Source organism: Dermacentor silvarum, chromosome 1 (assembly GCF_013339745.2).
Source record: "Dermacentor silvarum isolate Dsil-2018 chromosome 1, BIME_Dsil_1.4, whole genome shotgun sequence".
Classification (NCBI taxonomy): Eukaryota; Metazoa; Arthropoda; class Arachnida; order Ixodida; family Ixodidae; genus Dermacentor; species Dermacentor silvarum.
In genome coordinates this window covers 70,936,071-70,964,045 of record NC_051154.1, presented here as the reverse complement: position 1 = coordinate 70,964,045, position 27,975 = coordinate 70,936,071, and the positions used below count along the sequence as shown (strand labels likewise).

The 27,975-nt window shown below is 45.6% G+C and overlaps 1 protein-coding gene across 2 annotated transcripts in view; it reads right to left on the bottom strand.

The window, feature by feature from the left end:
* LOC119445696 (lysosomal protective protein) overlaps positions 1-19,327 on the bottom strand; it is a 33,229-nt gene extending 13,902 nt beyond the window's left edge. For both annotated transcript variants that reach the window (XM_049669295.1, XM_049669297.1), the window contains exons 1-5: positions 19,203-19,327; positions 18,241-18,452; positions 14,528-14,690; positions 12,535-12,780; positions 1,793-1,884 (exon numbers count right to left, since the gene is read on the bottom strand). In XM_049669295.1, coding sequence (XP_049525252.1) covers positions 1,793-1,884; positions 12,535-12,780; positions 14,528-14,690; positions 18,241-18,407 — 668 coding nt within the window. In that variant the 5' untranslated portion in view covers positions 18,408-18,452; positions 19,203-19,327. The remainder of the gene's footprint in view (positions 1-1,792; positions 1,885-12,534; positions 12,781-14,527; positions 14,691-18,240; positions 18,453-19,202) is intronic.
* Positions 19,328-27,975: the final 8,648 nt, after the last annotated feature.

Here is a 27,975-nt window from a genome sequence, read left to right as displayed (position 1 = left end):
AGAAATCCGGTAGAAGTGTCCATATAATTGCTATCGCAATAATATGAATGTTATTTCACGGACCCTAAAATAGATACGCATCCACTACAGGCTCCGGAGCAGAACACGTCGGAGACTAGACATGGTCTGCGAATTATACCCCAGTTCATACTTGACACAACAATGTTAAATAAACACACACCCGATAGCTCATGTTTGCACTTACCTTTCGTCCTGTTTTTTTTTTTAGCATTTTTATGTCAAGTATGTACATTCGCCAACCAGGGAAAGTTTCCCTTCTACTGCAGCCTATCCCAGGCTCAAGTGACGGTGTGCGTAAAGGCCGGTATGGCCTGAAGAAACTTTCTTCATCGGTAAAAGGATTGTGGGGAAAGGAGAAGACACGAGAGGGTGACTAAAAGCACGCGTGTCTCGTCAGAGGATATATTTTCGGGCAATAAAGACGCAGCGGCAGTCAGAAGGAATGGAAACAGGGGCTCCAGGTGAGGAGAAAAAGCTAGCATTTCAGTCCGTCATTTCACTGTAGGGGCCCTGACCCCGTGCCGGCATCCAATAAAATCTTGCATCCAGTGAAGACTTGCTAGGCGTATAAATTTGTTAACAGGTGCGCCGCGTTTTGGTCTCTTGTTGAAGGGCCTTAACTGTGCTGCGTAAGTCACTGTACAAGTATATATCAGCCTCGTTGACGTTGGGCAACTTGATGGCGGCTTCCATCGCATAGCTTATTGTCCGCCTCACAAGTAACAATGGATCTGGAACGCATGTTGCATAGTTCTGGGTAACTTGAATTCCAGAATGTCTAGGGCACAAGAAATCTACTTGTCTTCCTCTCGTGTTAACCCCCTGTCAGTGTAGATAACGCAGCCTCCTCTAGTTACGGCCTTCTCAGCTGCTTACAAAGTTGTCTCGAACGTCGAAGAAGCTTGGTTGTCTTGTTGGTCATAGTCGTCGTGCAATACTACAGAGGAGGATCATCGAAGATCGCACTTATGGGACAATCATTGAAGCAAATAAGTGGAGCATCGCGACTACCAGAATGTGACACATTTTTCAATTTCTTGCTTGCTCTCGCTTTAGCAAACTACCACATGGTGTGAGGTTTTGGTACTCTTGAACTGTTCGTCTGAGGCGAGGGAGTCGTAATTTCTCTCATGGTGTGTCTATTGATTTTTCGTTGTGTTCAAACCACCGAGAAAGGTGACCGGTCAGCATTCGCTCAAACAAGTAGCACATCGTTGGGGTCGAAGAAGTGGGCCAGAGAGCTTCATAACTTGTTCCCAGGTAGCCTGCTTAAGGTATGAGCGCAGCGGCCGAATTTTCCCACTAAGTGGAAGATTCCTCAGTGTCTCTGACAACTTTCTTCCCCAAAAATTTCACGCAAATGTTAATATGGCGATGCTGCTACCCATGGTTAAAAGCAAAAGTGTACTTCCGAAGTTACTCACGAGAAATGCGGCCTTGGTATAGGAACTTCAAGGTTTGCTTCGTGAAGCAACCCTTGAACTTCATGGAATCGGCAGGGATTGTTTAACATTCAAATTTTACAAGGCATGTTGGCAGCAATTAAGGCAATGCGCAATAAAGCTCCGCCAATCTATAATCATGTGTCGTAATTAGGGGGAAAATGTGGCAGCATGCTGGTGGCATGGCTTCGTCAATATAGGAAAACATCGAAAAAAAAAAAAGACGACAAACTGCGGTCTCAAGCCCGAATGCCTCAGCGTTCAGATCTCCAACGGTGTCATGTGTGTACCATCTTTCGTGAAGGCAACAGATTAGTACCAAAACTTACTCGTGCCCCAAAAGGCTGTGATAATTAGCATAAAATATGGTGGCCTTGAAGTGCAGTTTGAAATCCACAGCTCCGTTTCCGATGGCATAACCCTTGGCAAGAAAAAAACAAAACAGAAAATAATGCCACCACATTTTATTAGTATGCAAGATGAGGAATAATTTATTGCGTCACATCTAATTTAGCAGATTGAGAATTTGTGAATATAAGAGAACCGCATGCACGGTACGATATTCTTCCTTTCATTTAATCAAATGATTCATATATACACAAGTGATGGTGGAACGCGTCTTCAAAGCATCACTAAAGTGTGTCATCTCGTCCTCCGTTCCTCCTCCTCCCTTGTATTTCAAGCTCAAGCTCAGTTATACAAAATGCTTAGGCTCTAAAAACTGCGATTTCATTAGTGCACAAATTAGCTAAATCTGCAGAACTTGCTCACGCGACAGATATACAATTTAGCTCTTTTACTCAACTGGATTGCTGACGCGCTCTTTAGGCACTATTCTTTCAGCCCTGTACATCTTCAACATCACTCCAAATACAGTTATAACAGGAATAAAATCGGCCACCAAACGCTATCACAAAGACACTATAACATATATACATTTTAGCATATATACATAAATAAACAGTTTTCATTTCTGAAACTGTTGAGCATACAGAAAACGCAGCGTGACGTCTGAAGAACGCCTTAGAAAGTCTATAAAGCGCGTGAAATATGACTTCTGTTACGCATATGGTAAGTGCAAATTGCTGCTCTGTTTGGTGTAGTGCGAGAGGAAATGCAGTTTGACGTCGTCTTTGTTAAAATTCTGGTGCCTCACTTATAGATAACCGCACCCACTAATGTGTGAAAGCTTACAATGTTGCTATACTGTACAGCTGCATGCAATCTGAAAGATGCCCTAAATATACATAGATGGAGCTTCGTATCCGTTTCAGCCAGTGTTATTGCTGGCGATTTTGTCACCAGCTCCGCTTCCCAAGAGACGGCGTATACAAAAGTCAAAAAATAAAAAAAAAGCTGTCAGCCCTTCCACTGGGGTGGAGATGGAAGACCAGCGAAGCTGTACTATGGTGGGAATTATGTATTTCCAATTATGACTATTAAGATGTGATGGTGTAATTGGCTATTTGAACTATTAAAGAATGAGAAATATATATGATTTGTCACGGTTACCGTTGCACGACATGAATCCGGACAAAGACACACAAAACACATTTGTGATATACCACACCGATAAGTTCACGTCAAACCTATACACAACCGCAAGAATCGTTACACCGAGTTTGATGTGTCCTTCTTAAAACGTCCTAATCACGTGCGATGTGGCGCTTACATGTCGGCTTTGATGTGCTTTTTGCGCATGGCCCGGTGGAATGCTGGCGTCTCTGATGATGGCTGTCTCCACAGAATCGGCTTGGCTTGTCGAGCGATGTCGTCGGTGAGGTTATCCCGTAGCATAGGACGGGGCCGTTGTCCTCGGACCAAGCCTTTGCAGGCGACCACGGTGCACAGCCGCGCGGCGTGGAGGATCAAGTCCGACTGGTGCAGGGCCACTGGTGTCCTCCTCCTACTCAACTCTTCGATCTCGACGCCATTGGTTCACCGCCTTGTTGTTGATGATGATGATGATGCCTCAATCAATGGCACAACCCACTGTGGGGGATAGGCCACGAACCGGGTGGTATTATGATCGAAATGTAAGATAAATTAGTTTAGAAATAAATGAGTAATAAAAAATGAAGGAAAATAAGTGAATAATTCAAGATGGGAAACGAAACAATAGTAATAGAATTAAGTAGTCTATAATAAGTTAGTCAGCCTTGCCTAGATAGGACTAGTCATTTGAATTTAATAATAAATTAAATACAGTAAAGGATAGACGTAAACTTTGAATAATCATAATAATAATATAATTGTGATTTTGTGACATTACTTTCTGAATTTGTTAAATGTATAATTTATTGAAGGATAAGTAAATCAATCGTGGAAAATTAGAAAAATTAATGAGGCGATCTTTTTGTATCACAAAGAAAATTATAAATGGCTCGGCAAACATTCCCGTGGCTATATCCCAACACCGTGGCTCCAAGTGAGAGTCTAACTGAACTGCTTAATGGCAGTCCTATATTGCGAAGTGGGATTTCCAAACATCGTTGTCGATGAGTAGAAAACCTCCGACACGATAATAAAAAGTGATCGATGGATTCTGGTTCATTGCAGAGGTAGCATAATGGGGATGCCACCAGACCACATCTGTGTAAATAAAAATTTAGTTGTGGAATGCGGCAACGCAGCCTTGTATATGTTACTTCGAATTGCCGGTTAGGACACCACTGTCGATTCCAAGAATAATTTGTTTCTTCGCCCAGTCTCCTAGCGGACTTCTTCCTTCTTTTCTTCCTGCCACCTCGCTCCTTCCAGGCCACGTCAGCTTCTTCCTCTTCTTCTCTCTCCTCTTTTTCTTCTTCTACTTCCGCTCGTGACAATGATCCCGTGGTTTTCATTTATTTAGTGACCACAGGGACCATGGCCTTACGGTCGCTACGGTACACCGCCATAGGGTGCACGGCAAAGGTTGGCACGTTCTTCATAAACACGTCACCAACGCCGCGCGCGTTCGGTGCGAACGCGGGCAAAACGCCGCATCCTGCCGTAGGCGGGCCTCGCGCTTGCGCTTGGATTCTTTGGCCCTATCGTCGTCCGTGGCGTTGGCCTGCCGGCGCCGATGACATTGTTGGCTCTGCTGTCGTTCGCGGCGTACTTGGAAAACGACCTCTTGTTAGGCTAGGGCTTCCGAACCACTGGACGTACGTTCTGCTGCGTACGCTCTTTCGCGGCGTTTGCGCGCCCATTCGCGCTTCTGGGCACGCAGTCGCTCGTTGCGTTGTTCCTCCGAATGAACGGCACGCTACCGGGTCATGGCGAGTCGTAAGGGCAACTGATAAGAGCGCTAGCGCGATGTCTACTTGACAAAACGGCTAAACGCTGTTGTCGACACTGGGCTTCTTCGATTATCCGTTCGTGACAGTCCCGGACTGCCTGAGACGGTGCTTTCAGCCAATGAGCGTTGCGTATGCAGTCTTTCGGACAGTCCGGGACTGTCAGAGACGGATAATCGAAGAGGCCCACTGTTAGGGGAGAGGCGGGCGAGAGCCCTGAGAGAGTCGGCGGCTCTTAAGTCCCTATATAAGTACCGCCATCCTTTGATCAACGCCGCTTCTCTCTCTCCTGTATCTCCGATTGGACGATGATAGCGCGCGCTTTCACTTCTTTATATTTTTTTTTTCCGCCTCAGAGCCATGTTAAAAGTCCTATGCGCAGCCGCAGTCGCCGGCGGCGGCGGCGACGGCAGCGGCGCGGGCCCGGCCTACGGTGTAAGAAGTAGCTTACCTCTTACACCGTGGCCCGGCCTGAAAGCTTCAACGTGGACTTTCTAGGTGCGCCACCGTCGACTTGTTTTCGCAAGCAAAAACTAAAAAAAAAAAAACAATTGCTTTAGGAGAGGAGGCGGCGGAGGAAAGAGTAGATGGCGGTACTTTTCTTATATAGGGATTTTAGACGGCACAGGTGGTAGAGGCCGGCAGGGCTGCGCGCGCATGCGCCGCAGTGGGAGAGCGGGCACGCACACGCCCAGTCTAGGGTGCCTCGATGCCCTCCTCGACCACAGCTCCCCTTCTACTGGGAAGCCACGTTTGCTCTCCGCCGTGTGTTCGCTCCCAGTGAAAGCGCACGTCCCTCGCCCTCGCGCGCTTTTACTCGCACATATAGCATACGGCCAATGAGAATTTTTTCTATATCCGGACACGACCATCGAAGAGCGAGCCCTTAACAGCTTCGTTGTAAAAGAAAAGAATATTCTGGGAAACTTGCACGGCTTACACTATACAGGTTGTCCCAGTTAACGCAGACTAAGCTATTTAAAACAAGAGGCTACGAGATGCAAAGACTGGACCATAGGCATTTTTAGCTAACGCCTTGCGCAAACTGGATAATTGTTTTCTGTTGTCATTAAGTAGGTAATTAATCAAAATAAATTACATAAATAATAAATATATGTATACTCACGTAGGTTCGAATATCAAATTGTGTATCCCCTTCGAAAATCTCATAGTCAACACTTTACAGAGCTATGTTTTATTGCGATAGCAATTATATGGACACTCCAAGCGGATTTCTGCCGTCGGCGTCGTTGTCGCCGTCGCCGTGAGGCTCCGTATGACGTGAAACGGTGATGAAATCGTCGCCGCGCGCCGTATGCTGTATGTGCGAGTGAAAGCGCGCGAGGGATGCGCGCTTTCACGGGGTGCATAACGCACGGCGGAGAACAAACGCGCGTTCTGCGCCGTGCTCCCTGAAGGGCTGCAGAATTAAGCGTCTCTTTCACGGAGTAAGATAAAGAGGAGCGCCGACTCCGCCGCCGCGCAATGCATTCGCTCGGGACAAACCGTGTAACGCTAAATTAGTCATCGCGTAGCGCCATCTGTCGAGGCGCGTGGAAAACACTCAACAGCTTGCTTCCATGTGAGCATGCGCTGAGTGGCGGCGGCCGGTGGCGACGGCAGCGCGGAACCGGCAGGGTGGCACACGTAGAGCATGTCGTCTGCTTGAAACGTGGGCCCTCGTCCGCCTCAATGTAACAGCAATCAAACACAAAAAATATATGCGTACAAATAATAAAAACGCAAATAAACACGCGGTAGCGCTTTTATGCACGTATACGAAACATTTTTACATGTCTTTAGAGGAAACAGACGATAAATGATGGCGTACAAAAAGACACAACAGAAGTACTTGTTTTCACTCCTCAACGTCAGCGCGGCAGCGAAGGTGCGAAATTTTCGTCTTCCTCGCTTTGTTTACCATGTCTGCAGTATGCTTATTCATGCCTGACGGAAGAAGGTATCGTGATACTTGTGCGTGAAGAGACTGAGCAACAGGACAGTGTTTTGTTCCCGGCTATTTATAAATTTGGGTATGGCAAAGGACGCGAGAAGTTTTCTCTCTTCGCGGCGCCATCTGATCTTCAACTACTGCACCAGTGGCGTCAAAAAATTCCTGAAAGTAAGCGAGCGCTTAAAGCAATGGACAAAATACGTGCGCGACACTTCGAGAAGCAGCTTATTTTTGATAGTTACTTCAGCAAAGACAAAGGCGATGTTCTACTAGATGTAAAGAAAGTGCCTCGACTTCGAAGCGTAGCAGTTCCTTCAATTTGTTTAGGGAAGCCTGGCGTAGCTCAATGATGCTGAATGCCAGGAGGATCGAACCAGAAGACTCCAACGCGGAAGGACGGGAGGAGCTCAATTTAAATTTGTCTACAACTACACACAGTGCAGGTGCCTTCCCTTGTCCAGAGACATGCCGTAATATATAGAGAGAGAAAGGGAAAGAAAGACAAGGAGGTTAGCCAGTGTAAGTAAATACCGGCTGACTACCCTGTAAATTCTCAGCCTTGCCTTTGAGATGATTCCGGCCCAGTTATGCAGACACATAATCAGAGCTTCTCTTGTGAAATAATACGCAGGAAACACTGGCAAGAATTCCCAATTATTATGTTTAGTGAGAATGTGGCGACTCTGCTCGCAAGAGAACCGGTCGACACAAAAAGCACTCCGAGAAACAAAGAAGCAAGCGAAGCATCTTAGCACTTGATGCGGGCTCAGATAAAAAAGAGTGATAGACGTCAGCTTTTGCATAAAAGCTTCTTTTTGCTGCCGTATGTCATTCTCTTGGTATCCATTCTGTAACCCTAATGGTCCACCGGTTATCCATCCTACGTATTACATGGCCTGCCCAGCTCCATTTCTTCCGCTTAATGTCAACTAGAATATCGTCTACCCCCGTTTGTTCTCTGATCCACACCGCTCTCTTCCTGTCTCTTAACGTTACTCCTAAGATTTTTCGTTCCATTGCTCTTTGTGCGGTCCTTAACTTGTTCTCGAGCTTCTTTGTTAACCTCCAAGTTTCTGCCCCGTATGTTAGCACCGGTAGAATGCAATGATTGTACACTTTTCTTTTCAACGACAGTGGTAAGCTCCCAGTCAGGATTTGGCAATGCCTGCCGTATGCACTCCAACCCAATTTTATTCTTCTGTAAATTTCTTTCTCATGATCAGGGTCCCCTGTGAGTAACTGACCTAGATAAACATATTCCTTTGCAGATTCTAGAGGCTGATGGGCGATCCTGAATTCTTGTTCCCTTGCCAGGCTATTGAACATTATCTTTGTCTTCTGCATATTCATCTTCAACCCAATTCTTGCACTTTCTCGATGAAGGTCCTCAATCATTTGTTGTAATTCCTCTCCATTGTTGCTCAATAGGACAATGTCATCTGCAAACCGAAGGTTGCTGAGATATTCGCCATCGATCCTCACTCCTAATCCTTCCCAGTCTAAGAGCTTGAATACCTCTTCTAAGCATGCAGTGAATAGCATTGGAGAGATTGTGTCTCCTTGCCTGACCCCTTTCTTGATAGGTATCTTTCTACTTTTCTTGTGGAGAACCAAGGTAGCTGTGGAATCCTTGTAGATATTTGCCAAGATATTCACGTATGTCTCCTCCACTCCTTGATTACGCAATGCCTCTATGACTGCTGATATCTCTACTGAATCGAATGCCTTTTCATAATCTATGAAAGCCATATAGAGAGGTTGATTGTACTCCGCAGATTTCTCGATTACCTGATTGATGGCATGGATATGGTCCATCGTAGAATACCCCTTCCTGAAGCCTGCCTGTTCTCTTGGTTGACTGAATTCAAGTGTTGTTCTGATTCTATTGGAAATTATCTTGGTGAATATTTTATACAATACTGAAAGCAAGCTAATGGGTCTGTAATTCTTCAGTTCTTTAACGTCTCCCTTCTTATGGATAAGTATAATGTTGGCGTTCTTCCAGCTCTCTGGTACACTTGAAGTGGTGAGGCATTGCGTATAAAGGGCCGCAAGCTTTTCAAGCATGATATCTCCTCCATCTTTGATTAAATCTACTGTTATTCCATCTTCTCCAGGCGCTTTTCCCCTGGTCATATCTTTCAAGGCCCTTCTAACTTCATCGCTAGTTATAGAAGGAGCTTCTGTATCCGGTTCATCACTATTTCGAATGGAAGAAGCTTGGCTGTTTTGGCTACTGTACAGGTCAGTATAGAATTCTTCTGCTGCTTTTACTATGTCATCGAAATTGCTGATGATATTACCATGCTTATCTTTCAGTGCATACATCTTGCCTTGTCCTATGCCTAGTTTTCTTCTTACTGATTTCATGCTGCGTCCATATTTTACGGCTTCCTCAATTTTTCCCACGTTATAATTTCGAATATCCCTTACTTTCTTCTTGTTGATCAGTTTTGACAGTTCAGCGAATTCTATCTGATCTCTTGAGTTGGACACTTTCATGTTTTGCCGTTTCTTTATTAGGTCCTTTGTTTCTTGGGAGAGCTTCCCTACAGGTATCTTTGGTGCCTTACCTCCCACTTCAATTGCTGCTTCTGAGATCAGCCTAGTTACGGTTTCATTCATTAGCTCTATGTTATCTTCATCTTCCTGTTCTAAAGCTGCATATTTGTTTGCGAGCACCAGCCTGAATTGGTCTGCTTTTACCCTGACTGCCTCTAGGTTGGCCTGTTTCCTCTTGACTAATTTCACTCTCTCTCTCTTCAAATTGAGAGAAATCCTAGACCTCACTAACCTATGGTCACTGCACTTAACCTTACCTAACACTTCTACATCCTGCACTATGCTTGGATCGGCAGAGAGTATGAAATCTATTTCATTCCTTGTTTCTCCATTAGGGCTTTTCCAGGTCCACTTCCTGTTGCTGCTCTTCCTGAAGAAGGTATTCATTATTCGGAGCCTATTCCTTTCCGCGAATTCTACTAACATCTCTCCTCTTGCATTCCTAGAATCGATGCCGTAGTTACCAATGGCTTGCTCACCAACCTGCTTTTTCCCCACTTTTGCATTGAAGTCGCCCATGACTAAAGTATACTGAGTTTGCACCTTTCTCATTGCTAGTTCAACATCTTCATAAAACTGTTCTATTTCTTCATCATCGTGACTAGAGGTTGGGGCATAGGCTTGCACTACCTTCATTTTGTACCTCCTATTCAGCTTCATTACGACGACTGCTACCCTTTCATTAATGCTGTAGAATTCATCAATGTTGCCCGCTACGTTGCTATGCACTAGAAATCCTACCCCGGATTCTTTCTTATCTGGAAGACCTCTGTAGCAGAGGACGTGGCCGTTAGTCAGTACTGTGTAAGCCTCACCAGTTCTTCTAACCTCACTAAGGCCAATAATATCCCAGGAAATGCCTGATAATTCTTCAAATAGTCCTGCTAAGCTAGCCTCACTCGAGAGGGTGCGCGTGTTGAACGTTGCCAGGTTCAGTTTCCATTGGCGGCCTGCCTTCACCCAGAGATTCTTAGCACCCTCTGCCGCGTAGCAGGTCTGACCGCCGCCTTGGTCAGGTGCTCCGCAGCCACTGGGAACTGAGGGCCATGGGTTAATTGTCGGAGTCATCAGGGAGGTAGTGGCCGAATACTGCACCAGGGAGGCCAATTCCTGTTCTGGTGAGGGAGTGACTTTGATGAAGCTTAGTGGGCCTGCCTAGTTTGGTTGCACCTGAACTAGTATAGCCCCACTAGCTCTCGGCAATATGTACTTTTTTTTTTCTTTGCCGGTGTCAGGCACCACTCCATGCCTGAAAATGTAGTGCAATGGAGCAGGATTCGAACTTACGACCTTCAGATTTGAAGTCGGGTGTTCTACCTCTACTCCACGCCACCACTGGAAGCGCAGTCGAGGACGGCAGAAAGTCAGGTGGGATGATGAGGTTAGGAAATTCGCAGGCGCAAGTTGGAATACGCTAGCGCAAGACAGGGGTAATTGGAGATCGCAGGGAGAGGCCTTCGTCCTGCAGTGGACATAAATATAGGCTGATGATGATGATGATGATGATGTCATTGCTTGAGACCACCCGAACTGCCATTATTTCGCCTTACCATTTGCGATATAGTTTTTCTTTCCGTCTTAGTTTCCGTAATTTGTTTATTTTCTGTTCCTGTGCCTTGTAAAGTTCCATGTAGGCCACCTGACAAATGCCCTGCATTTGGTCTGTGTAAAATAAATTAAATAAAGTGATACAGCACTTGTTTCTCCTGCTAACGTCACTCCGTGAACCGCACGAGCTATGTGCGCTACAGGCGTCAGGGCGTGCGCGGAGCAGGCGACAAAACGGATAGGCAAGCAGGCGCCGCGAGAGAGTCCCCGCGCCTTTGCTCCTTCGGTTTGTTAGGTCCGCCTCTCCGCTGCAGAGTTTTTCCTCATTCGTAGCACCATCTGGCGAACACGCTGTGAAGCAGGAACGGGCGTTTCAGAATGTCTCCCTTCCAGACGAGCGGTGTCGGCGCTCCCGTCTTATCTTACTCCGTGGTCTCTTTCCTTCTTTACAATCACCATATATATAGAGAGAGAGCAAACGCGACTTCTTCCATCGCCCGAAAGGCTGTGGGGGGGGGGGGGGGGGGACGGGAGGGGAGGCGACGTTTAGCTGCGGCACCAAATGCGTATTTATATAAAAACGTTGCGAGGCAAGAAGGTGGTAAAGACTTCCGACGCTGCTCGACGAGTGTCCCGTTCTGATCTCGTCGAAAAACTCCGAGCCGCCCCCAGAGGCACCGGCAACAGTCACCAACGCCGCGCGCGTTCGGTGCGAAAGCGGGCAAGACGCCGACGGCGTCGACAACAGTTCTGCGCGTTACTGGTGCTGCTGCACGTTCAAGTTTATACAGCTGATAAAACTACCATCCTTACTCCGTATAGCTCTCTACTAATTTGCTATCGCAATTGATGCATCGCCTTTCGGGTGAAACTGCGACATTTTTTTCCCAATTGTATTTGTCTCGGTTTAATGTCGTGCCGGCAAAACGTCAACAAAAATGCGCGCCTCGCGCATTTCTTAAAAAACAAAAAAAATTTTGACCAACCTTCTGCTCAGTGGTTGACTTGGTGACCCCGAGACGGGCGCTCTGTGCTATAGCAGTGCACACCCGCTTAACGCAGCGATAACGAGTGCGTCTGAAGCGAACCAAAACAAAAAAGGCATTTTGACCGAGTGACGCTGTTACACCGCCGCCTTGTCACTTAGCGCGACCATCAAGACGGCCACTGAGTAGCGTTAGTTCCTTGAAACCGGTTTGGAGAAGCGCTGTCAGGCAGCGAGGAGAAGAGGCAGCCAGGAGCGTTTCTTATTGCGGACGGTAAGCGCGAAGGACAAAGATGACACCGAGCGCATCATTAACAGCTTTTCGCTTTAAAGATTGAAGTGAGTTTGTTAATTCTACAGCATTTTCCATGGTTAGCCCCAGTCGCTTTTCTGTCATATAACGCGATAGGACAAACGGTTGCCCACAAGAAATATTTAAGTTGTGCTCTTTGGGCGTTATACTACAGCTTTACGTTACAGACGCCCATTCTTTGCAACCAACTACCATTATGCTAATTATCCATCATCATTAGAATAGCGCAAATGAAATTTTTCGTTTTTTTTTACTTTCTCTATAAGAATTGTTTTCTTCGAATCTCTTTCAGCCTGCCCATTATAATGGCACTTAAAAGCTGTTCGATATACATGGAACAGCTCTGCGCAACAAAACGAGGCAGTTTTAAGCATGTAGCCCGTTCAATGGTTTGAGCACTTATGTACAGACTACGGAAATTACTTGCTTACCTTGAGATTCAGCCCTTGTGGATTTCTCAGAATTCGCTGCATGACAAGAGAGACGAAAATGCCCCCATAGCTGTCACCTATCGCGTAGAAATCATTCTTCTTAAACTGAGGGTATTTTTCGAAAAAATCCAACAGTGCCAGGTAGGTATCTTCGGTTGCCTTGGTGTCGTCGGTGGCGTAGTCTTCGGTGGGATCGTAAGAGAAACCCACGCCGGCCGGTGATTCCAGGAATATCATGTTTGCGACCTGGAACAAAGCATGGTAATACCGAGTGTCGTCACATGAAGAGTGAAGCGCTCAGCTTGTAAGCGAACTAACAAACTGCACATCGTTCGTTTCGTGTGCGCTTTCGTGTAATACGGGAATCGAGCTTGCTTAGCGGTCGAGCACTCGCGCAGAATCGTGCTTACAGTCTTAGCAAAGCTTTGTACGAATGTTAAAAAAAAAAAAAAAAACTTTCTCGAGTGCATCTGCACTTCCTTTCCTGCGGAACACTGAATTCACAACCCCTCAGCTCAAGTCCTATAACACGTGCACACGGAATGCCACGTATACGTACTCCGCGGTGCAAGATGATTTTAAAGGAGCTCTGCAACGCATCTGTTAACCATTTCATGCATTTTAGTTCATGAGATTTTGTCCTTTTTGTGGTGTCACGATGCGCGCTACCCCGTCATTAAATATGAAACCCATCATTGGCGGGTTTGTCCGGACGCTTGAGTGGAACACGTTCACTGCAGACTGAGCGGCGAGAAAGAATATAAGTAAAGAGGAAGCGCGGCATCTCAAGTCCTGCCAAGTAATGCGAGCGCCGCATGAGCTGCACTGCACCTGAACGAGAGTACTCGCAACTGAGAAAGTAGAGGGATTGCAGGAGAAATTCATGAGGAGCGGGAAGGTTTTGCAGAGCCCCTTTAAGATATTTATTAAAGCATTGGACCGAGTTACTTCAAAGTACCATTTGAAATCCACCACCCAAACATTCAGAACTGGAGAATATGAAGGAATTTGATACTATTCAGAGTAGTGTACCGATAAAATAGTTCCTTCTTTGTTCTTCGTTGCTTTGATAGCATGCACAGTCTTGGTGCACCGCTGCTTTCTCGCGTGCACATTGTAGTCATGTCGCGTAGTCGCATGATAGATCTTGCAACGCCGCATAAGTAGCCTTTCAGCGGGACACCTTACGCTCCGTGATCCAGTCAAATAGGCGTCACGTTTTTAAATATAAATGTCATTGAACTAACGCCTTCGAGGAAGAGGAGGAGGGGGGACGACGACGACGACAACAACAACAACAGCACCACCACCAACAACAAAGTGCAGATACACTGTAAAATGACCTGTTTTGGCATCTGCTACCTGACCACTTATGGCTGGATGATGTCAAACAACAACGTCGACCTCAGGGCGGCCTGTCAAATCAATTATCCAGTTTTATAGAGTTGAAAGACGTATGCTGCGAGGCGCTTGTGGAGATCTATTCGAGTGAAACTGCCTTCTCCACATTAATCAAGATCAAACCGAAAATGTTAAATCCGGTAGACCTTGGACCATGGTTCAGACCTCAACTGTCATAAATAGAAGCTGACCTAGGCGTCCTCGCTTCTTGGCGCATGAGAAACACGTTTCTTCTTTATCCTTTATCGTAGATCGGACGCATTGATTTAAGCCCCTAAAATTGGATTCTGGCAGCCGAGAACGCGACCTGTTTTAGATGTTGTGGTCCTAAATTTTACGTTTCTTTTTCGGCGCGCGTACGTTTCTTTTTCGGCGCGCGTTTTTGATCAAAGGGAGAGAGATAAATTAAAAGATAGGATCGAGGCAGAGTGATTAACCAGAGAAACTGGCTGGCTGTCTCTTCTGCACTCGGCATAAAAGGTGCCCTCGGGCGAACCCTGGATTTCAACAGTTCAAGAGCTCCGTGATGGTCAAACATTTGAGAAACACTGCCCAACTAAGTGCACTCATCGGTCAAGAGAAATCTACTCGCCTTATTCCAGCTGTATGGGTTTATGGTCACGTTTACGCCAAGAGGTCCTATGCGGAATGGACCAGACTCTGTGGCCACAGCCGAGAGCGCACTGCAACCGGGACCCCCAGTCAGCCACAGCAGCAATGGATCGTCGGCGGGTGACCGTTGACTCTCCATAAACCTTCGAAACACAAAATGCAAAATCAGCGTCTTTGAACGCGTCCAGCTCAAGTTTTTCCCCGATGTTCAATGTAGCCCGAAGTTATTTGTAGCTTTGTCCTACTTTCAGGAGGATTCCACATTCTCCCTTCATGAGCCTTTCCCGCGGCATTCAATTGTTTGTGGCATTTTTCAAGTAAACGAGAAGGATAGAAAAAAACAACAACTTTGCAGTGTGTTGCGTTTTTGGGAAGATAGTTCCGTGGAACTACGTAATAAGTCGTATTAGTCTGCACTAAGTAATACAACTTCAGTAATACCAAGCAATAAGAAGTGATGAGCAGCGGGTGAACAAAGGATGCCTCAGGCTGGAACCGACATTTCTACATGGAGACTTCAGCGCAGCAATTGCTTGTTGGTCCACTGTTGATCCGTTCGTCTCAATCTTCCTTAAACCCTTTGTCTCGCAAGTAATACGAAGTAACGCTTATATAATATGAAGTCAAGCTAGTAATTATATCACTGAATAATACTTGCGATAGTCAATCATACAAAGTAATAGGTGTATTAAATATTTGCTAAATAATGCGACTTCAAAAATGCTTTAACGATTCCGTCCTCTGGTAGTGACCTGACATGCGCTATTTGCGTGCTAAGTCTTTGTTGAGAACACAAGAGCAAGTTTGTTATTTTTGTCAAACGTATATGATCTGCATTGGCAGCGTGATTTTAGTCGGCTGTAGATAACGTGCTCGAATGTTTGTTTTGGACATGTGCGAAGTCTCGCTCACATCGCGCAAGTTCCCTAGCAACTTACTAGTTCGGCAGCAGCCACTACCTACAACGGGCAGTAATTTAGCCAGAACCGAAGTTATGTTGTCCCTTATGTTTTACTGCACACTTGCCGGGACGTCGACTTGAGCTAGGTGTAAGAGAGGACGGCGCCGGGGAGGGTGAAGTGAAGAAGAGGGGTCATTGAAAGGCGTTCGTTCCTTCCATTGTCTTTTTATTTCTCTTTAGTCGCATAAAAAATATACTGAAAATGATCACGAGAAGAGACTTTGAAAGATGTGGTCGGTCGGCGGCGCACTTAGGTCACGCGTCGCAAGCTGTTGGACATCGTACACTGTGAGCGTACACAGAGAATTCCGCATGCGTCATGTTCTCACTCGAAAACAAAACCAAAGAAAAAGGCGTATTCAGAATTCACACCGCCTTTCCCTCCAACGACCCTACAGACGTCCTGACGACGCACGCCGCGCCACAGTGGCAAAATTTTATTTTCTTCCAGTACCTCTCTCTGTGATTTTATTTTTCGCCACTTCCGCTCGCCTAGAGTGGCGTCCGTGACGTCGCGAATTGAATCCGCGCCACGCAGTTCAGTTACGCTGCTGCTAACAACGGTTTCATCTTACTACCTATCGAACGTGTCTGTGTATTTAGTCCGCCACATTGCTGTTGTACGCGGGTGCTGGGGAGCGTCGGTGCAACTTGCGCCACTGCCTCATGCTGAGAACTCTCCTCGCAGTGGCCAGCTGCAGAGGAACCCCACAAGAGCCCCTTGCTGACGTTGTGCCCGCCTCTAGTGATTGCAGGCGCACTGCATCAGGCCCGGTGGAGTACGCGCGATGCCCGTGGGTCTGGGCGAGCAATGTGCAGTCATGCGACGCCTTTTGCCTTGACCATGTTTATTGCCAATGTCAACGTACGCTGCTCTCCCTGTCAAGAAAACCTGACACGGACGGCTTTCATCTTCAGCAACAAAATTATGTTGGTCCTGGCATGAGCAAATACTTATAAAGGATAGCTGTTTATAAATGCATTATAAGGGATTGCTCAAAGTTGTAGACACCCAAGTTCGAAAGGTCACGTTCCAGAAAACCATAATTCGCAGAGTTAGGCTTACTTTAGCACTATAGCGTCTTATCATATGCGGACTAAAGAAGCAGGATTGGAAAACACATTGTCTAAGACAAACCTATGAACATGAGTAATATAATAGACAAATTTTCTCGCTATACTTTCCCATCGAGTGGCAGATTTGAATTATGATGAAATCAGGTGAGGGAACATAACAGGAAAATATAGCGCAAATTATCTGAATACTAGCCCACGTACGTTATCTTTTTTCGGCGGCCGTTTTTAACCATCTAACCACTGTTAAAATTTTATAGCTCGGCGGAAAACGCGCCTAGATTTGTATGCGAAATCTCGAGAATGTTGTTACCCGCCGTGGTTGCTTAAGGCTCATTCACACCGATTTTGGTCTGCCGACTGTTGGCGACAGCAGTTTACTGGGCGGAAAACGCTGTCGCTAACAGTCTGCAGACTAAAATCGGTGTCGTGTCAGCCTAGTGTGAATGAGCCTTTAGTGGCTATGGTGTTGGGCTGCTAAGCACGAGGTCGCGGCATCGAAATGCGAAAACACCCGTGTACTTAGATTCAGATGCACGTTAAAGAACCCCAGGTGGTCCAAATTATTCCGAAGTCCCCCACTACGGCGTGCCTCATTATCAGATCGTGGTTTGGCACGTAAAACCCATAATCTCGTTTTCTTTCTTTCTTTTTTGTTTTTAGATTTCTACGACCGACGACTGCTCGCCGCTATCGTTGTGCTTTGAGTGGTGCTTGTCTTGCTAGGAACAATTTCACCCAATAAAGACTTTCTCCTTTAAGAGTGTTATGACATTGTCTTTGTATTTATTTGTATTCTTCTTTTTACCTTTTTAACTGTGTAGCATTACTTAGGCAACTGGCTGTTCATAGGAAAATAAATAAAATAATTACAATTTTAGCTGGCGCTTTTGGCAGATCTATTCTTTACCCGTATTGCCACGTGGCTATACTCAATAGGAAGTAAAAAAAAAAGAAGATATATTGGGTTGCCAGGTCGCATTGTTCTACTTTGAACGATGTAGAGTGTGTAGGAACGATTATACGATTACTAGAAATTTTGACATGTCTTTCAGGGCATCATAAATAATGAATAAAATGTAACTTATTTTTAACCAGAACTTTTATTGGATCTTAGTGACACCTTTATTGGGTTAAATTTGATCTAGTTCTAGGTATTTTCTTTATCTTGCTTGGCCTTCTTTAAAAATTTGGGTCAGTGGCGATGTGACACCATTATCCTTCTTCGTCCAGAACGCCTAAAGTAATGTTTGCCATAGGGCAACTTGAGACTGTCGAAAAGCGCTCTTCTTAAAAAAGAAAAAGCCAAAAATAAACGAAACGTACAAGCATTGTCCTCCTCTTTGAGCAACACAGTTCAAGGACTAGAATTACGCTGTCTGCCACAGGCTAGTTTTACAAGTTCTGTATAGTCTAAAAAAAATAACACTCATACATGAGATTGTATTTTTTTCTTTGACTTACTTCACACTGCAGAATATGCCGCCTTCAACAAAACATGTGCTTGATTCAGTAGTGACTGTGACATGGGTGTTCCTTTTTACAGATGTGTCTGCTACTCAGACACTCGTTCAGACTTAATAAAGCCTCACTAAAGCCTGCGAGGAACAGTGAACACAAAAGTCTGCTCTCATACCAAGAAAAGGAATGAGTCGTACCAGTAGTGGAGCTGTCGACCATCGGCAGCGTTCAGGAATCCAGAGTAGTGCTTGAAGTTCACCGGTTCACTTAGTCCCGGCACATGGGTCACTTCCCAGTCAGACGGGTCAAAGGCCAGCGTAAGGAGTGGCAGCACGCAGACACCAAGAAGTGCAGCGAAGCACATTATTTCCCCCAAACAAGTGTGGTGTCGTCTGAGTAAAATAGAGCCCTGAAATTGAGCAAATGTCCACTATACTGTAATGCAAGGCATAGCAGTCTATTGTTGCGCTTAACGGCGTCATATGTCGTCCTATGGTCTGCTGATAATATCGGCGTCCTCACGATAGTTTGGCGAGCAAGCTAGAAGAAGCTCACCGAGGTTTGTGTTTCTTGTACGATTACAGCGGAATAAAAACAAGTGGTATCACTTAGACTCATTGGACTCTGTGCTTAGACATTCAGACTGTGGCGAGTATCTCAGTCCGTGAGTTGTTTTTGTCTGTTAAAGCCCGCATTTTTTTAAACACACGGAAACAAGAAAGAGGTGGGAGGAGCAATGCGGCTGTTATTATTTACTACTAACAGAACTCTGCTCGCGGCTGTCTATAACGCATTTTATTCGACAGCCTGAGGTTTGCTTGCGCATGCGAATGAGCTTCTAGCGTGTTTGTGAAGCGGATAATTGCGATCTAAGTAAAGATACTTAGGTAAGTAATTTTTTTCCTCCCGCCTGCTCGTTTATTTTTACAAATTTTTTGTAAGCAAACTATAGCGCTTTCCCTACAGTGAGTTTACAGCTGAACAGATACAAAGGATAACTTCGTAGGAAGCAGAAGCCTGTAAAACCTTTTGTCATTATTGCGCTTTACTGAGACAACGCGAGAAAAGCTCGGGAAAATTGTTCCGCGTGCCACATGGTCGTTTCGTCTTCGAGCTTCCGGTCTCGCACAATGAAAAATCGACGTGCAAGCAAGCTTACCGTAGCGAAGACGGTACGACGACCCAAGACGTTCCGTGTCTTTAAGTTTGGTGCTCGTTGCCAACGGGGCTTCCTTCCTAGTGGTGTATCTTTGCTTGCTGAGGCTGCAGTCTCAGCAGCAGCGTGTGAAGAAGATATCGCTCTGCTTTACTAGGAAGACAGCGCGGTTCACCTTTCGCACTACGTCGCACCGAAGGCGAAATATGCCCTGTCGTGTGCAGTTTACTGACACGGACGGCTTAGATAATCACTCGTGTTTTTGTTTACCGTATGGCTCCTATTTCAGCGCTACTCTAATGGACTATAAACACTTTCGTGTGTAGTAATTTTGTGCCACGAACAGCGTTTACAGGGTGTTTTAGCACCCACTTTCAAACATTTTTAACGGTTGCCTGTGGCAAATAGCCCAATTCTAGTTCATGAGCTGGTCTACTCGAAGAGGCGGACATTACTTGCACAAAAAATTGAAATGCATAGTCGGATAATTGCCAAAAATTCACTAATTAAATTTTTAACTAATTACATTGTGGCCCATATTGCAATTTATAAATTATAGAAGTGAAGTTTGCAAGGCGGATCCACTTAGAACAAGTTCTAGTATTAACAAATTATTATTCCCGAACTATGCGGAGAAATACATTGGCGCGTTCCTAGTTACGCTCTTAACAAAACAGTCGTTTTATGCATTGAAGCACAAAATAAAGCGAGACTAGGAATGACGTTGGAATAGAATAGCTACATTGAACCCGCCCTATGCAGTGATTCCTTTCTCTTGATTCTACCCTGTCTTATCACCTACCACTCACGGCCGGCTGATTATTTGATAACGAAACCGTAGGCCCAATGGGACCGATGAAAAAGTACGAAAATGAAATAAAATTGGAAAAGAATTGTTACATTATACTCAGGCCCTGTTGACACAATTCCACGTTACTTGGGACATGACCACAATCACGCATGTAGGCGGAAAAATAGCTACCAAATGCATTCGCGTGGGCTAGCACAGATAGATCATTCAAATCGTGGTATTCAAAGATACACGCGTAAACTCGGATGGCTGCTGCCGTGCAACATCTAACTTACTGGTTACGGCAACGAACCAGGCTCTAGTACGCCTTACTGCGCGGCTTCTAAACATATGTGTTGCAACGCCTATTTTTTATATACGCATGCGTAAAATTTTCATAACACGAAAAATTCCGCGCTAAGTGCGTGCCGAATCTGCAGCCAATGGAGCTTTTTGGGACATTTCGCAGGCTGTTCGAATCCTCCCTCGTTTTATTCTTTGAATCAAAGAGTGAGAATGCGACCACCACTGGAAGTCGATGATAATACGAAAGATTTCGAAACTCGGCAACAATAAGGAATGCGACAGCGTTCGGTATATATAGCCCCGAGTGCCTTTGCCGTTCGAAAAAGGCGCTGCCTCCCGGCGTCGGCAAAGCGGCGTCGTGGCTTCTGAAGCAGACATTGCCACATCACAACGCGTACTGTGGTGACGCGAGACTAAAAAAAGTAATTGCAAGAACTATTGCAATCGAACTGTCAACTTGATTCACAAGCTGAAGGAAATTAAATCAACCCTTACACTCGGTTATGCGGGATTAGTTTTATTGGTTGCGTAAGTATACCACGTCCACCATCCGCCTGTATAGCTGTCATTGTCACACATAGTGGGTTATACAAATTTAAAGATTCATCGGCGTGTGTCTGTCGCTCAGTCAATGCTTTGTCGGCATCTCGGCGCATGCGTCACTTCGCAACCAATGCGACTTACGCGCTGCACCCCCCCCTCGCGCGGATTTGTTTATTCACCAGCCTTTTTTCACAGCACCTGAATGCGCGTGCTTGACACAGACATAAGCCCCTTATGAAGCCACACTGAAGCATGACTGTGCCATGGTAACTGCATATTGTGTGCGCAGTTAGCCACGTGGCTCTCCACGCAGGAAATTAGAAATCTGGCTTTTTCTATCCGAAGAATGGATTCGCGAATGTGGTTGTCCCGGGCGTCCTCCTCTTTTTCGTTTTCTGTTGTTTTCCTGTTCAGCGTTCACGCTCTTTTGCCGTTTCTTTCTCTGCTTCCTGCTTTTATGTTAAAGGTCTGCAGAAAATGGCGTCTCTTCCTCTCCACAATCACTCTCTTTCTATCTCTCCGCGAGCGTCTGTCTTTCACCGCTTTGGCCGCCACCTGTTGCAGGGGGATCGGTCCGCCGAGGGGAGGGTAATCCAAAAGTGGCCTGCCCGGCTTTTCTCGTTGCTAGGCGACCAGGGGAGCGTCGTCGCACCGCGTGGTCGGCAGTGCATCCCCGTGGCGACGACTGCTTTTACTTGGCGCAAAGGAAAAAAGAAAGAAAGACGAAAAGCGAGGAGAAGGTACATAGGAGAGGACGCGCTCAGGGAACGATCGCGCATCTCTAGCAAATAATTACATCAGCAGCGACGCGAATTCCCTCGCTGCAAACAGCCAAGAGGGAAATGTATCAACATCTTATTGATCTTTCTTTTTCCTTCGGAAACGAGGCAACAAGCTTCTTACCGCCAAAGTTCTTTGATGTCGCGCGGCGGAGAAGCAGTATCAGAGGCCGGCATCCTCCCGCGCACTTTAATTCCTCCCCGTCGACCTGACTCCTGCCGGGAAATATGAAAGTTGTCGGCAATGGCTTCGCTTCTCTGCGGGCAGGAATGAGCGGCCGGTATTTCCATTCCCTCGAGAACACGGTTATCGATTTCTGTCTTACTACGTTTCTCTCTGTGTGTAGCTCCCAGGTTGGTGCGGCGCTTTATTTATTCATACATGTATATACTTTGTTTGAGTCGCATGTGTCAAAAGGGCCGCGCCACACGTGAGAGCCGGCAGCAGGTCTTTCTCAAGGTGCGTGTGGCCGTTCGTGAAGCGACATTTATAAGTGAAACGCTGGTCAGAGGGTGAGGCGACGTTATCGCAAGTCTTATTACTCCGCCTAATGCCGTCACCACCCTGCATTCGTTGCGGCGGTGTGCGTGAAACTTCTGATTGCTGACACGCTCGACACTTCGATTCGGCGAATGTAGCGCATGGTTTCGAGACTTCGTTGGCAGCACCGGTCAAAGGAGTAAAAAGGGAATGAAAAGGAGCATTGCCAAGTGGCAAGAAAGGTGGCAAGCCAGCTGACGAGGATATGAAAAATGCGATTTGAGCTCGGTAATAAGACCTTTGGACCGACGTAGGTCAAAAAGTGCGCGTGAATCGCTCTTTTTTACTTTTATTTTTCTTGCACACACGTTGGCGATAGCGACGAGGTTTGAATTGATTTCGGATTGCGTGCGAGGGGAAATGAACTCGCGCAAGAGCATTTTTTTTTCTGTCTAAAGTATGCCCATTAAATATTTTGTTGTCACTTTGCCACCAAAATGTTTCCTTATTTTACTGTGTGTTTCTTTCATTTGTCCTTGTTTCTATTTTTCTCTGTACCTACCTCTGTCCCTCCTTGTACCTTTTCTGTGGCCAAATGCCCCACGTGGGTATGAGCCATGTTTTGAGGCCCCCACAACAACATTGACGCTGTGTTGGTCTGCTAGCGATGCTTTGATAAAACGGTGAAAATGTTACGCATGATGGACATCGTAGTGGGCGCTCCAGTTTAGTTTAGGACGCCTGGGTTTAACAGTTTCAACAAGAAAAAAAAAACTTTTTATGAGTATCAGATCGGAAATGAATAACTCGTTTATTTAGGCACTCAGACACTCTGCAAGCACGTTATGCCAGCAACTGCGAGATAAGATATGCATGCTAAGCGTATGTGCACCTACCCATAAATTGCTTATTATTATTATTATTATTATTATTATTATTATTATTATTATTATTATTATTATTATTATTATTATTATTATTATTATTATTATTATTATTATTATTATTTGATTTGTACACATATACACACAAGGACACAAAGGGATTAAGGAGGGAGCAAGCTGACAACTGCCACCGAGAGGGGCACAACGCCTGCCTACTCCTATAGGAGGAGGGAATAGAGGAAATGAAAACATGAGAAAAGAGGAAAGAAAGAAATGACGGAGACACAGACAGATTAACAAAACAAAACAAAACAAAAACAAAACAAAAATACACATAATGTCTATAAACGGGAGGCCAAGTCAGTGTCCTTCAGAAAACTTAGCAGGGCTCGATGGGCCTGGTCACGTCTTGCAGCGCTCCCCCTCAATATACATTAAACAGACACATGTTAAGAGTGCACCTTAATTGGTTCGTAACGGCTTTATTGTTTAGGGACAATCGATTACAGATCGTGGCAGCAATGGGGTGCACGCGGAGTACTTATTGCTCAGCCTCTGACCCATTGCCTATCGACGTCGCACTTCAAGAAAATACAACACGCCAATCAATACGTCGCGTACTGAGGCAGAATTCCAATTGACCCTGCTCCACTGCGACGAAGCACTAACCCAAGACCACACATAATTACGTACGGTGTCTTACAGAATGTGCCGGGTAAACAAAAGGGACAACTCTTAAATATCGTAGACGCATTGTCAAAGACAAGTCCAGTAACACCGCATCGAAGGAGGCGTACGGAGATTGATTACCGTAGCTTATGTGTGACTACTTAACGTACACGGTGTTTCACTTAACTTGAGACAAACTTTTAAAATATGCACAGAATACGTAGCTGGACAGAACCAATGTAGTGTTGTTTGCCGTCGCTTGGAGATACTCAGGTTAATTTTTGCATTCCACCTAATTGCATAATTAGTCCTAATTAACTAATCAAGTTCTTAATTATTATAATTAGCTGAAAAGTGTGAATGAGAAAATTGTAAAGCAACATGAAAAACTCCCGATGCAGCTTTCTGTTGCTGAATAGGTGCTACATAAAAGTGTTTTTCCGAGCGTGAAAGAAGCCCGCGAATACACACAGTGCCTCGAGCGGCCAGTTGCGCGGCAATTTTGCGTGTATTCGCAAGCGTCTTTCAGGCTCGGAAAAACACTTTTATGTAGCACCCATTCGGCAACAGAAAGCTGTATTGGGAGTTTTTCATGTTGCTGTCAGTTTTCTCATTTTCTCAATATCATCCGATAGATTGTCTCATTCTCTGACCAGTTTCTTGATAAGTATTTTTCCACTTTCCTTTTGGATAAATAAAACACGTGAAGCCGGAACTATCACTGAAGCAGAGTTGAAGCGAGTCTGAGGAGTTGTGGATACGTGCGCTGTGGTGAACGTAAATATGGCAGTATCACATAAATGAAATATTTTTTTTTAGTTGTCAGCCGAATGCCTGCAAGCACCACGGCCTCAATGGTCGCTCACTTAAAGGCCTTTGTCTTTTTTGCTTTGGCTGTCTGCTCTCAACAGCTGATCTGTTTAACGTACGCTCGAAACGCACGCACTTTTCACTCCACCCGCATTGTAATGCAACCATCGGAGTCGGGAATCGATTTCGTGAGCGGAATGTAATAGCCACTGATATCCCGTGGTGGTTTGCAAGTGACGCACTGCTTATGAACGCTAACATGACCCTTTCTGCAAGATGGCACGCTTGAACTTTGCAGGAAACGACGCCAGGTGAAGGCGTCATATTTTCATGAATCACGCTAACAAGTACAGGTATACCGAGATTCACCATGTCTTGAGGCTAGGAACATGATCGTACTTCGTAAACTGCTATCGAGCCACTAAGTGACTAGAAAGAAAAAAAAAATTCAGCAGACTCAAGAAATTTCTCCGACTCTAAACTCCTTTGCTGCGACACCACCAAGGCACTCAGCCTGACACCGACGTCTTCTCAAGAACAACTTCCTTGCAACGCACACAACGTCGTCCTTGTCCACCGCCATATTGCCCGTTGTGGCCTCCGAAATAGATGCACATACGACACCACTCTTAGAGTCCGTGTAGGGCGCAAAACCGTGCACGAACGGGATTACGACAAAGCTCAGCGCAAGCTCAGTGCTTAGCGTATTTAATTGCACATTACCGCCGGGTCGCGAGCTCGAATCTTGGTGGTGCGGAAAACTTTTGTTTCTCTTCGCCATATGGCAAGGGTGAAAGCTGAAGACGAAGCCGGCCTGACGACGAAGGCCTTCGGCGTAACGGGAAGACATACCGACACAGAAAGCTTAATTTCTAGCTCTTAAATGCTTTTTTCATTTAAAAACAATGATATAGTAGTTTTCGTGATTTGTAGAAAATCATACTGAAAATATTTATTTAAAAAAAGTTGGCAGCGTACGCAAAGTGCTAAAAGAAATATACTTTTTGGAGTGGCGCAGTCTGAAGCGACCGCTTTATTGTGGAAGCTTAATATATATAAAAAAATTACAATCATTAAAGAAGAAAAAAAAATGAGACGGAATGGTCAAAGAAGCTACAGTACCCGGGCATGAGCTCCGTAGCACGGTTGGTTGGACATTACCTTTTCTTGCCTTACGTGCACCAGCTTCGCCAAAGGAATGTCGTGTTCGAAGCTTCTTGCACAAATTTCGCATTCCGGTCGAGCGAGTTGGAAAGGCTGCTGCCGTCGGACTCTTCATTAGGCGTACACCGCGCGGTGTGATTCTTTTCGAGTGCCTATCAAAGGCAGCTGCAGGTTGGTGCACCCTCGTCGAAGTCGAAAAACAAGCGGCGCCATACCGCAGTACGCAGCGTGGGTCTTCTTTCTGCGCACGTCGCCGGAATATTTGCAGCCGCGTGAAACACGCACATACACGGAAGAATGGTGGGAATGGGTAGGAGGGTGACATGAACATTCTCACAAACAAAACGCTTCACAGGCAGAGAGACAGAGAGGGAGCAAGGAGAGAAAACGAAGGCGCGATGCGGTGTAAACAGATCAAGGATATTCTCTGCAGTGAATTCCGCTCGGAGCCCTCCATACTCGACTCGCATATATAACGTCGTTCGTTCATTCTGATGAGAATGGCTCGGCAGTGCGGAAGGAGAACCAGCTGGGTTGTGAAGGGGGGATCTTACGGGTTTGGGGGGGGGGGGGGGGGGGATGGTTGCGAAAATTCGACGAAAGCCGGTGCTTGGCGAAAAAAAAATAAATAAAAAAAAGAAACGTTTCGTGCAGTTTTGTTCCCGTCGCCACTGTCGAAGCCACATGTGCTATGTAGGAACAGAAGAAGCAAACGACAAAACTGTGTCTGGAAGGAGCTGGGTTGGAGTATACGCGTGCCATTTCTGCCGACATTTCCCGCCGAGCCTGGGGCTCCGAGGAAGACTCGGCTAGACGCCTTCCTTCGGAACGGGTTCGGTGCGGTTCCCGCCGCCGCGTTTCGCCACTGCCCGCGATGGTTTCCTGATCTTGGGAAATTGGTTTCCGCGTTTGTTTACGGCGCCCCGAGTAAAAAGTTGTTGATTGCATTCTCGACTAACGGCGCGCGGTATATAGGCGCGCTCTGCCGAAGCAGTTTTTAAAGTGAAGTGCGCCGGTTCCTCGCACTTTTCGGGGCAGAGTGCATACTGTCGCGGCTGCGAGTCCGGCCTTGCAGATACGCAGACGTCGGCGTAGGAGCTGCGTAGTAAGCCAGCCCCCAGACATCTGCGCCATGCAAGCGGAAGGAAAGCTGGCTCTATTATTGTTATTACTTTTCTTGCCCTCAAACACAGATAGCTTGAAAAGTAAGATTGAGAAAGAAGGAGGGAAGATAGTGAGTGGTTAGCATTTTGTTTTTGTTTTTCTTCTCCCTTGGAAAGCAATGCTCGCGCCTTCTACTGGTACAGTCGAGGGAAATATTTGCTTTAATTATTATTCTAATGGTGCCTTCTGTTTATCGCTTGGCTCCGTGAAATAGCTGACAGTACGACACGCTATATCCGGTCGCTTTATTTCGTTTCGAAATAGCCGTCAGGTTGCCCGTCTGCTGTCAGGTTGCCATTTCTATTCTCCCAACGTGCATTTACCTCATTGCACCGAGCTTGTAATCTTGATGGTCTGTGAGTGCGGTTTCAGTTCTCTAACGTTCAACATATCTTGATTTTGTGAGGATGGCGCTTGCACACGACTATAGCAGCATGGGTGTCTTGTTTGCTGGTATGCTTTTTTTTTTTAACGTAAACATCAGAAACAATTGGGCCTTTTTACGTAACACGACGTTAATGAGGACGGCAAACAAATGTATACTCTCGTGAGGGCCTTATGGTTGTTGGAATCGAATAAGAAATAACATGAAGCACTTAAGACAGCCGGAGCATTGTGATTATGGGTCTTGTAAAATCTGGAAGTGTAAAACAAAAGCGCATTAGAACATAGTGTTTATATTGCGCATAAGTTTTCCGCGCTAGTAAAAAAAAAAAAAAAAAAAAAAAAGTTAGTGTTAGCTATATCCTTACGAATATATAGAGCTGAGACACCTGAGCTTCTTTAGTTGCCCCGTTTAACGTTCTTGCACTATATATGAAAAACATCTGAAAACAACAAAGAAAGGAAATAAAGAAGAAGAAAATGTACGCGAAAACGTTTGCAGTATATCTCAAGTTGTTAAAGCGGAATAAGCCATTAAATTTAATGAAAGAAGTTGCGTTGGTTTTCTCCCTTTATGCGCCGAAAGAAAATTTTGCCCATCGAGGGCGTTGGGGAAGTCATTACAGCTAACGATTGTCCCTTCCGTAACTGGCTGTGTCGGGCTTCATCGTTTGAGGCTTACGGGCTATTCAGAACACGTACTCTTTTCTTAGTTTGCTTATTTCCTTTTCCTCTGCCATGCCTCCAATGTTGATATTTCGCTTACACATGCTTTTGAGGTGGTACTAGAGTTGGCCGCCAA